Raw genomic sequence first — 12,195 nt, forward strand, 5'->3', positions numbered from 1 at the left:
TTTGTAGGGTGTTCTTCATAGTTGCAGTAAAAAGAGCTCTAGATATGGCTTAAGCCCAATATTTTTCTGGGATTTTTCCACCTGTCTTGACATTCTTAAGGTAAACAATATTGTTAGTCCAGTTGCTTCCAAAAGCAATAGCACACAGGTTCTCATTAAGGGCGCAGGATGTGTTGTGCATTGAATAAGTTGAATAAGTTTAGGGGTTTTTAAATCCCTATGAGCAATAGTAGTAGTGATGCTCATCACTAATGAGTTTGTGTCTGTTTGCCTGTGCTATAAAATCACAATCTGAAGTGAACTATATGAGTTATATCACATGATCGGATGTGTTGATGTTGAAGGGTAGGCAGGCTTGGCTCTGTGTGACTGTCGAGCAGGCGAAGGTGAGAGTGTGGAATCAAATGAAGCCCTGTAATCTGCTCTAATGCATTTTCGGGAGGTTAGAATCCATTCCCAAGGCTCACGGTGCCGCTGTTGGTGATTGTGTATTATTGTGTTGCCATGCCTCCAGAGTTACCATGACAATACATTTGATGAGATAGGAGTCCTGGTTTTTGGCAGGGTTACACTTCTAAACATTACAGTGGATTTAATTTCCAGAATTTAATATTATTATTAGTAATAGTAGTAGTTGTTGTAGTAGAAGTAGTAGTAATGCCAATAATATGAATAAGTTTAGTTTATAATAAGAATAATAATAATAAAGTTGAATTTAGTAGTAGTAGTAGTATCAACACTAGTAATAATAATAATAAGAAGAAGAAGAAGAAGTTTGTTTTTTTTTAAATCTGATTGTAAAGTTTTGGAAATGTCCTATCTACATTTTAAAAAGTATTACAGCTACTACTAGTGGTTGTAGTAGTGTGAAGTTTGTAAAGTATCCTTGAGTTTTGGAAAGGTGCTATATAGACAGAAAATGTTGTTGTTTATTGTTATTATTGATAATTATTAATGCTTCTTATGTATTAATCTGTTTGTTTGTAAAGTATCCTTGCGTTTTGGAAAGCTGCTATATAAATAAAAAAAATATTACTAGTAATAGTATTGTTGTTGTTGTTAATAATAATGATAATAATTCATTGAAAATAGTTTAGGGCTGCACTTGGCTCTTGAGGTGGTGAAATGTGTTAGCCTATGAAATAGTGTGGTGCAGATATGACATCACTTTGTAGGCCAAAAGCACTTCCCGTTTCATCATTCCGAAGTCAATGGGTTTTTTGAATGGGGTTTTGGTTAAATGGCTGAAATAAGGTCTGTTGTGAACACTCAAGACACTTTCATGTTTTATTCTACGACTCGTGATTTTTTTAAGCTGTTACGTGTCTTGAAAACTAACTTGCTAACAAGTGGCTAAATGGCACTATAGAGGCTGTCGAGGAGATTAAACGTCATCAAGCCGAACAGATAATCTCAGTCCGCTTTTACATCCTCATTATGCAGAATTGTGCTCTTATAAACTATCCTAACTCAAATGTTCGTGGAAATTTTTTTTAGATTAAAACTGAAAGACTTGTCGGAAGCTAGTGATGGTGACGTTGAATTCGTGGGTGTAGTTTGTTTATAGCCTACCTTTAGCTTTTTACTTCTGTTTACTGCATTTGAACTTCAAAATTGTAAAAGTTGTGTTCATCTGTGATAATTGTCTTGATGGACAAAACATGCAAGTATCATAAACTTTTGTTGATCATAAATCCCATTGGGTTTTTGTCGAGGGAGCCAGTGTGATGCTAACTGCCAGTTGACCTAGAAAGTGATGCCTGCACCAGTCTATTAAGTCAAAGACCAATTTTTTTTCATACAATTAATATAACTTCTTTTAATGTTCTATTAGTATATATTATTGTTCAGCACAGTGGTCAACTGCTGTTGTTTATTTGTGCTATATATATTGACTGATTGATTGATTGATTGATTGATTGATTGATTGATTGATTGATTGATTGATTGATTGATTGATTGATTGATTGATTGATTGATTGATTGATTGAATCATAATTTTCTCTCCTCAAATGACCTTGTATACATCAGCAGAAAATTTCTTTCAGAGGCAGACTGTTTTAAACCACATAAGTCTAGATAAAAAACAGCATTATTTTCAATAAGACAGGCACTTAATCTTAGATCTGTCCCTATGAATGTACATTACGTTTCTTTACATATAAAAGCTTTTGCTGGAATGCTACTTACTGCTCATGTATTCTGTTGTATGTTTTAGCAAAAGAAAAGATTACTTCCCTCTGAGTCTCCCAGATTCATCTCTCTCAGGTATCACCATTCATAATCCTCATCTTATGACTTATGAAAGATGAGAGAGACAGTCAAACGCAGCGAACCCTTTCTCTCATCTCGTCGCAGAGAAGTGGGTCGGCGCCGTGCAGGGCAGCCAGAGGCCATGGAGAGACAGAGAGATGTCTAGGAAAGGGAAAAAAAGCGTGAGAGATTTAAAAAGAGAGTTGAGGATTGAGGTAGAGAGTGTAAGCGTGAGGTAATGTCGAAATCACATCAACAGATATTCTATTTCTGATCAAGCGTGGAAAGAGACCTGCCGCCCCATTGATCTGACCTATTTCCTGCACCGTATAAGTGACAGAGAAAGAGTATGTTAGTAGAGATATGTTTAGTTTTATCCAGCACCACTGAAAAATCCAATTCTCCTAATTTAATATTTGAAATGAATTGCTTGGTCTACATGAATTGTTTTGTTCTGCTGTTTTGAATGGATTTCTAAACCTTGTGAGTCTCTCTGATGTGTATTTGGGTTGAGGACCCCATTGGCAAAAAAGGAAGCTCTGAAAGCAAATTCATAGCGTATCAGTAAGCTGTGGAGATGGGAACAGGACAGACACACGCAGAATAAATCACACATGTCTGTTCAGAGTGGCAGAGAGAGATGGCAGTGAAAGGTAAAGAGAGTTGAGGGTTGAATGTATTGGTGTGTTGAACTTGGATGCTGTTGTCTGGCCTCTGGCCCTTCAGTACGTCAGAGGTACGACTACACCACAAATATGACAACAGCACAATTTTAATTTATTCTGCATGTGTCGGCTGATAACCATGTTTGCTTGGTCGATTAACAGTATACACTTAAAGGGATAGTTAACCCAAAAGTGAAAATTCTGTCATCATTTACTCTCGAGCAAGTTGTTCCAAACCTGTATGAATTCCTTTCTTCTGCTGAACACAAAATAAGTAATTTTGAAGAATGTCGGTAACCAAACAATTGATGGGCCCCATTGACTTCCATAGTATGGGGGGAAAACACTATGAAAGACAATGGGACAATTCATTATATATTTTATTTTTTAGTTGTTTTTTTTAGCTAAAAATTTTGATTAGTCAAATTGTAGTTATATATTTTATTTATCTTATAATTTATAATTTTACATATTTTGTAATATATTCATGCATTTATGTATTATTTTATATTTATTTATTTAGATATACATTTATCTATAGAACTTAAATTGTTATTTACTAAAGACAATTACAAAGCAATAAGGTTGTTTTGATAGGGAGGAAAAAAGTTTATGATTACTCTAAGATGGAATGGTGCCTCTTTCACACAGCTGATGTAAAACAGAGAAAATTCTCTCAGCGCCTTACATGTTGGAGATCTATTCTGCCATTTGTCTTGATTAGAAACAAATCTGCATTTTAGACTTTTGTTGGCTTTTCATGTGTTTTCATTTCAGCATCTGTTTGAGTTCTGGCCATCCACATCCCATCTGTGACGTACGTCGCTTCCCATAATCCCTTGCTGGCGCTGAGGCCCCGCCATGCATGGTGCTGTTCGTTTAAAGCAGGAGCACATTTTACTAAAGCATTTAGCTCATTAAACTGTTGATCCAGAGGGTGCGTGTGATTGGTTGAGGGGTTTTGACAAGCTTCAATCGTTTGATCATGTCATCAAATTGCCATGATGAAGCTTTGAGACTCTGAAGGCCTTTGTATATCATCACTCCACTGATCAAGAGACACTTTTTGCTTCCAAAATACTTGATTTACCATTGAAGTCATTGTCTGCTGACTGATTATTCCCAAGAAACCTTGATTCTCCTGTATGGATGTGTATAATTTTCTGCGGTATACCTCATACAAGAGTGTTTTTCAGGTTACTCTTAATTTTTCTGGCAGCCTTTTTATCTTACTACGAGTTCAGTGAGGCAGTGCTGGTGTATGTGTGTGCGGGATTGTGTTTATTTGGCCACTATATTGGAATAAATGGTCTAGTTGTTCGTTTAGCCATCTGGAATGAATGTGGCTCAGCTGTGCTCCACGAACTTTGAATCCTATTCCCAGATCCTGCCTGTATCACATGATGTGAATGACTGTATCAACATACCCCATTCTCCAACAGATAATATATTGATTCATATACAGTGTAAGTTTATTTTTTTGACAGTATCTGTCATTTGACAGATGATTATTGCATATTGCGCTCTCTCTCTCTCTCTCTCTCTCTCTCTCTCTCTCTCTCTCTCTCTCTCTCTCTCTCTCTCTCTCTTTCCTGTGAGAATGATAAATGATTGCATTATTCTTACTCTGGACACAGATGGCGAGGACCCTTGTAATCAACTGCATATACAAATGCACTCACACACACATTTACGACCGTATGTTGATTTTATTTTAGCACAGACCTTGAATACAGAGTTGCATTATGGGTAAATCAGATCAATTTTTGTGTGTATTTATCAAGTAACTTATTATTATCAGCCATTTTATTTATCTGTAGTCAACGTCGATCCTGGATTGCTGCTGTCCTTCAGAGTTTAACTCCAACCCTGATTAAAAAAAACATTGACTAGAAAAACATTGTAACAAGACATTTATTAGCTTGTTCAGGTGTGTTTGATTATGGTTGACTAAACTCTGCAGGACAGCGACGTTGCCCATCACTGATCTATAAAGTTTCTATAAGTTATTAAAATTTTTTTAATATAATTTGTATTTATTTTAAATTTATGCTATATTCTATAAGTTATTTGTAATGTATAATTTTTTATATATTATATAGATGTCTTTTTATTAATATAGTAAGTATTATGTATGTAATACATATTTAAAGTTTATTTATTATTATTTATTGAAGTTAATTTTTTATTATACATTATAATTAAAATGATAATTATGAAGAGTATCTCTTAGATTAACCAGAACCTTTGCAATGGAACAGAGGTCAAATATTGTTTAAAAACATTTGAAAATGTAACTGTTTAGTGACTCAAGATGTCATTCACTATCCTTCTTCTCATTCATTTTTTAAAGTTAGGCATCAACCTTTTTAGTATTCCTCAATCAATTCATTATAAACAATATAAGAAGAAGAAAAAATAATAATCCAATTATAAAAGATGCCTGTTTTCCCATTCATTTTTTGTAAAAAAAAAAAAAATAATGTATAGGGTCGCTAACGACCTGAAGGTGTCTAACAGAACAAGTATATTTTTTCTTCACAACAATAATTGAATCTTTGATGACTGCATGCAATTCACCTTTAATCCAAAGGGGGCAATGTCTGATACACAATGATGAAGTGACGTTTCACTCATAGTTACCTCAGGCAGAAAACAAAAGAATAGGAAATATCAGCAGCAAAACTGATATAGAAAATGATAATTTTGAGAATATGTTTGATGTCGCAAATATGATCCAGATGCTGAATGTACTAATGAGCTCTGATGAGGATGTCAGGTGTGGGGGTGGTGAAAGGAGCGAGTTGATGGGCTTTATTTTAATAATAAAAATAAAACGAAATACAAACAAAAACTACCCCGAGGTGGAAAACAAGACAGACTTGACTTGACTTAACGGAATCACACAGTGTAGATACGACGACAAACCACCACAGCACTGAAAACACAAGGACAATAAATAGGGAGAGCAAACAAAGCAGGTAAAGAGGGAGGACAGGTGGGACAAATTAACCAATAATCAGGTAACAAGTTGGACGGGGCTAGACAATGACAGGAGAGCACATGGCACAAGGAAACACACATGACAAGCCATGTGCTCACACCAAACATGACTAGAACACAAGCACATGGCCAGTAAAACAAATCACCAGCCATGTGCTCACACAAAACATGACAACATGAAAGCACACAGCAAGCTGTGTACTACACAGCACAAGAATGTTTTGTCTTGTGCTGTGTAGTACACAGCTTGCTGTGTGCTTTCATGTTGTCATGTTTTGTGTGAGCACATGGCTGGTGATTTGTTTTACTGGCCATGTGCTTGTGTGAAACATGACATGTCATGACATGAAAGCATGTGGACAGAAGAGCGTATGGCCTGAGCGAACTCGAAACCGCACGCTCACACAACAAGACAGAGCGCACGAGAGCGAGCGTAAGCTCATCCTGTGCGCTCACAACAGAGGACAAACACACGGAGCATGAATGTCCGAATCCCGACACAGAACCGAAACCAAACTAGACAGAGGTGCCGGGATCCAAACACCACACCCCGCACATGTAACAAGACATACAGAGGACAGTGATGATGATATAAAACATTCTCAAACTGAACCCTTCCAATCTCTAAAAGGTAACAAAATATGCTTTTATTTTATTGTTCTGTAATTGTTACTTTAATATCATGAGAGTTTTATATTATCGCGATTCATCCATGTTCAGAGCCGGTCCGAGCCTTTTGGGGGCCCTAAGCAGAATTTGATTTGGGGGCCCCCTCCCACTACGCGAAGTCACCTGTGCTTGACAATTATTGACACAAATGTCACGCAATAATGATATATTATAAATGAATACAGTGAGGTTATGTATTAATACAAAATAAATACTTAATAAAAAATAGATGCCTACTTAAATAAAAAAGTTTAACCTTTACTTTACTCTTTTACTAACTCTTTGAAACTTCTTAAAACAAACTGTCTCAAAACATATCAAATAAATTATTTGCAAAAAATTATGACAAAACTGAGAAATCAGAAACATAATAAGAGCAAAGGTTCAACAATGACAATTATTGTTGAAAACTGTAAAAATATTATTATTATTTCTCAACTGTCTCAATACAGTGTAACTGTCAAAATCTTGTCACGCCTGTCATGTCTCAAAATCTTTTTTATTATTTTTATTGTAACAGACTTTGTTGCATTGTAAATGACAGAATCCAACAAAGTAGCCTATGTTACTATTATACTGGTAATGATGTACTGGCGCTCGTTGTATGTGTGTATGCGATCTATTTTTCCCCTCGGGGCTTGCCGTACATAGGAATGGGTCGTGCGCACTTGGTACCGGAGTGTCGCGGGTTTTTGGAGTTAGTGATCTGATGTGTGGTATAATAAAGTGGAGAAGAGTTCAAACTGCTATGTTTATTATTCATTCAAACTGCTACCCTTACACCTAGAAGGTTAAGTTCCCCCGCGGCTATTTTCTCCAACTTAAACGCATGAATTGTCTATGCACTCGCGAGGTGTCTAGATTATGCGCATCACTTAAACACTGGCAGTCACAGCAGCAGTTGTTGGCAGGTATATTGATCATAAAATCAGAATTTTCTTGTCTTGGATTATTCATTCATTCATATTCATTCATTCATTTATGTCACTTGTGGTTTAAGTCATCTAAAAAAAACAAAAATTTAAACTCGATTGGGGGGCCCCCTAGTGGCCAGGGGGCCGGCCCTGTCCATGTTAGATATAGGGTCCGGGTCGCTAAAAACCTGAATATGTAATAATGATTGGTGAAACATTAATGCATTTAAGGGTTAGTATGTTTACATTTTCTGAAGAAAAGATGAGTGGTAACAATGCTAGGATGTGTCTGGTGGTTTATAGGGTGTTCTAGGTGGTTTCATACTGGTCCAAGTCAAACGAGCCCATTCTCAAGTGATACAAACTGTGCAGCATATACGTGACAAATTTGAATGCTTTTGTTTGGTGTTCAAATTCCTATATGCATTAGTAATAGTGACCTGTTATATATAACCCTCTTTCTCTTTCGTTCTCTTGTGCTCTCTCTCTCTCTTTTTCTCTCCTGTGAATTTGATCTGTGCGTCCTTCCTTGCCTTAGAGTTATTAAAATGCTAATGCATGCTTTAACTTCTCAATTTTGTGGGGACAGAGTAGGACACCGAGTCAGTAGAAGTAACTCTTGCTTTTCCTCTCTCTCTCTCTCTCTCTCTCTCTCTCTCTCTCTCTCTCTCTCTCTCTCTCTCTCTCTCTCTCTCTCTCTCCACTCTCTCACTTAATTTCTCTTTTCTGTTGCTCTAATAATTTCTCTTGTAAGTGTGATCAGTTGTCAATATAGTGTAGTTATTAATCACACTAGTGCAGTCTCAGTAAAGTGACAAGTATAAGCATAACAGGTAGATTTTTAATTTAGTTATAGAATTATACAAAGGACTCAACTTTGAATGAAGAATGAATGTTTCTTCATCACTGTATTATGAGCTGTTGTATTTATGAATACAGTTTTATTCATAAGTTACAGTATTTGTCATTTTTTTCCTTAAGGTCTTTTTACTGTGCAATGTTAAAGACATTTCCCTTTTTTTTTTTTTTGCACTAATGTCATAATTTACGTTTTCACGTGGGCGGTAAAATGTTAATACTATTAATTCGTCATTCCTTTTTAGTGTTGGGAGAAAAATTTTAGTTACTGTATGTTTTCAAAGTACACTGAACTTTCAAAACAAGGACATTTTTATTTACCATAATATGACTCCTTTAAACTCACTCATGTTGGCACAATCTGCAAGGCACATCGCAGACTGTCAAATCAAGAAGAATAGACATGTACAGAGGGAATACTACAGTGTGACACAGGAAGGAGTGGAGACAGGGGACTGAAGAAAAGACAGAGGAAATATGCATTAGTAATCAGACCAGAGCAAGTGGGTCACTGAGTTTATTAAGAAAGAGGAGAGAGAGAGGAAGACATGTTCAATTCAATAACACAGAGAGCAAAGTGTAATTCAATAACCGCTGTAACACAATGCATCTAGGAATGAAATGCATGTGTTTGACTATCTGTTCTTGCCAGAAAATGTTTGTAAGATTATCTGGGTGTGTTTATGTGTTAATGTGAATACATGTATATGTGTGTCAGCAGATTGGCCTTCCGTGCATTGATTTCCAGCCTAAAGTCCAATCACATAAATCTAGTCTGGCTTGAGACACCATCCCTATTAGCCAGACCCTCTGACTGGATTAACTAGACTGCTCACACACACACACACACACACGCACACACACACACACACACACACACACACACACACACACACACACACACACACACACACACATATAGTTGACCTTGCTTATGCATTTAATTAAGCTTGTCTACATTTTCTCACACAAACAAACGCCCACATTTTCACACAAGTCTGATTAAAGCAATTTGGTCGGCTCTGAAATGCAATGCAAATATGATAAACGGCATTGAAAATTATGAATATGGTTGGTTACGATGGTGCATATTAATGTGTGTCATGTTTGTCTTTCAGAGACGAGAGAGGATCGAACTAAGAGGCTGTTCAGACATTACACTGTGGGCTCCTACGACAACTTTACCTCATATAGGTAAAATATACATATATGTGTCTCCATGCATGATTATTTAATATAAGGGCATTTTGATTATCAGTAGTTCCAGGCTAACCCGAGACAGAATATCACCAGTTATCCTGACTCAGTGGATTCAGGAATTTGTAGTATTGAGTCTCTACGGCCCTCTAGAGGATAAAGGTTGTCAACACACTCCAGTGCTGCTCATTCATCACATCATGTTTTCGTTTTTTACTGCTCACATGTGCTTTTAATTTAAACAGCCACATTTGTTCCTCATTGCGTGTATCAAAGCAAAAGATAATTACTTAAGCACTTGATTCACTTGAGTACTAAATTTTACAGCTGAGTGTAATATTAAAAAACAGCCAGCACATGCCATTAAATAGGAGGTCATGTTTTACATTTTGATCAATGTTACTGTCAGGGTAATTGGATTTGTAAGTCTGCTTAAATAATATATATTTTATTTAAAGGGGTGTTCACGCTAGATTTTAGGAATGCAAAGTTAAGTCTGTCCAAGCTAAAGATATGAGCAACGAGATGTCGCATACTCTAATAAAACAAATGGGTCACAATTTAGATAAGGGTCCAATTCTCACTATTACCTAACTACAACTTTTGCCTCAATAAACTAAATTACTGCTTATTAATAGTTAGTAAGGTAGCTGTTAAGTTTAGGTTTTGGGTACGATAAAGCGATGTAGAATATGATCATGCAGAATAAGTCATTAATATATGCTTTATAAGTACTAACAAACAGCCAATACCCTAGTAATATGCATGCTAATAAGTGTTACCAACAAATAATAATAAATTGATACAACTTTACAATAAGGTTCCAGTAAGTTTAGTTCATGCATTATCTAACAATGAGAAATACACTTGTTACAGTATTTATTATTTTTTTGTTAACATTAATTAATACAAAATAAAACTGTTCACTGTTAGTTCATGTTTGCTTTGGTCCATTAAATAATATAAACAACTTTTGGTTTTAATAATGTGTTAGTAAATAATTATTAATATTTTATTATTATATTATACATTATTATTATTCTATTCTGTTTTTTATTCCAAAATTATTCGTTTTGGCATTTAATCCAGTTCCTCACGACATTACACATTTAGCTTCTTATTTGATGTTTGGATACTTTTTGACTATCAATTAGTAAACGGCAAACCGATTTTATTTACACCTAAGAAGTCACCTAGTGATGTTGGTAAAATGTCTTAACTATGCAAATTTGCAGATCAGAATACATCATGCTTAGCAGCAATTTATGCTTTATGCTTGCATACCTATTCACCCTAGTTTTGTTTCTGTTATTTTAGTCAGTTCTGTTGATTACACTGTATTGAAATGTGTCTCTGAAATTAAAGACTGATTGACGTGGAAAGGAGCATAGGGGATAAGATGACTTGGAGAATAGAGTAAGAGAGAGAGTGAGCGAGAGAGGATTAATTACTGGAGTCTCTCTGTCAAACTGATACTTTTTACTCCATTCATCTTCTCTTGCCAAGCTGCTCAACAACAGCAAACGGGTCTAGAACAGCAGCTTAAAGAACTGCACCCAGTCAAATCAATTGCCTGCTGTATCAGAGAAATAGACTCTATTCACACAAGACAAACGAAGCCACTCCCAGACTCTTAAAATAATTGATTTCACAATTTGAGATATGAATGAAAGACCATCACCTTGCTGAAATTCTCTAAAAAGCCTCCCAACTCAAGGTGCATTTAGAAGTATGCTAATCAATTTATTCTGTAAATATTAGCATGCGAGTGTGTCAAACTACATTCAGCTAATATTACAAGTCTGCTAATCAATTTAAACTGTAAATATTAGCATGCGAGTGTGTCAAACTACATTCAGCTAATATTACAAGTCTCATCAAATTATCATTAGGTGCTAGATTAGCTAAACTTGACTGTGAGGGTTTTTGTGAGTGTATAACAAATATTTGAAATGTTTAATGCCTTTATATGACTGCAATTTTCCATGAGACAACCCAGACAGTGTACAGTTTCTTAGCATTAGTTAACTATAGTATCATGAACTAACAATGAATAATAGTTCTAAATCATCCCAGTTAATGTTCATTTCAATATTTAGTATTACATTATTAAAACTAAAAGTTGTATCTGTTCATTTTTTTGAGAAAATATGAACTAACAATGAACATTTGTATTTTCATTCTAACATTAACAAAGATCAACAAATACTGTAACAAATGTATTGTTCATCATTAGTTAAAGGGATAGTTACCCCAAAAATGAAAATTACCCCATGATTTACTCACCCTCAAGTCATCCGAGGTGTATATGGCATTTTTCTTTCAGACGAATACAATCAGAGTTATATTAGTCCTGGCTTTTCCAAGCTTTATAATGGCAGTGAATGGCTTTTTCTGTTTTAAGTCCATAAAAGTGCATCCATCCATGATAAAAGTGCTCGAAACGGCTCCGGGGGGTTAATTAAGGCCTTCTGAAGCGAGAGCGATGCGTTTGTGTAAGTAAAATATCCATATTTAAAACTTTATTGACTGAAATAACTAGCCTCTGCCAGATGGCCGTACGTATTGATTTATGGCAAAAGAGTAACCCTTGACCTGATGCACGAGTCACGACACATTAACGAACGCGGAAGCGC

General features: G+C 35.7%; 1 protein-coding gene across 23 annotated transcripts in view; it reads left to right on the plus strand.

Moving 5' to 3' along the window:
• shank3a (SH3 and multiple ankyrin repeat domains 3a) overlaps positions 1 to 12,195 on the plus strand; it is a 290,014-nt gene that overhangs the window by 244,832 nt on the left and 32,987 nt on the right. For all 23 annotated transcript variants that reach the window (XR_013186070.1, XR_013186071.1, XR_013186073.1 and 20 more), the window contains one exon: positions 9,481 to 9,556. Coding sequence is in view for 19 of the 23 variants with exons in the window: in XM_077193711.1 (XP_077049826.1) it covers positions 9,481 to 9,556 (76 nt within the window). In the remaining 4 variants the exon portion in view is untranslated. The remainder of the gene's footprint in view (positions 1 to 9,480; positions 9,557 to 12,195) is intronic.

Source organism: Siphateles boraxobius, unplaced genomic scaffold (assembly GCF_051911475.1).
Source record: "Siphateles boraxobius isolate OS27281-9 unplaced genomic scaffold, OSU_SipBor_1 31, whole genome shotgun sequence".
Lineage (NCBI taxonomy): Eukaryota > Metazoa > Chordata > Actinopteri > Cypriniformes > Leuciscidae > Siphateles > Siphateles boraxobius.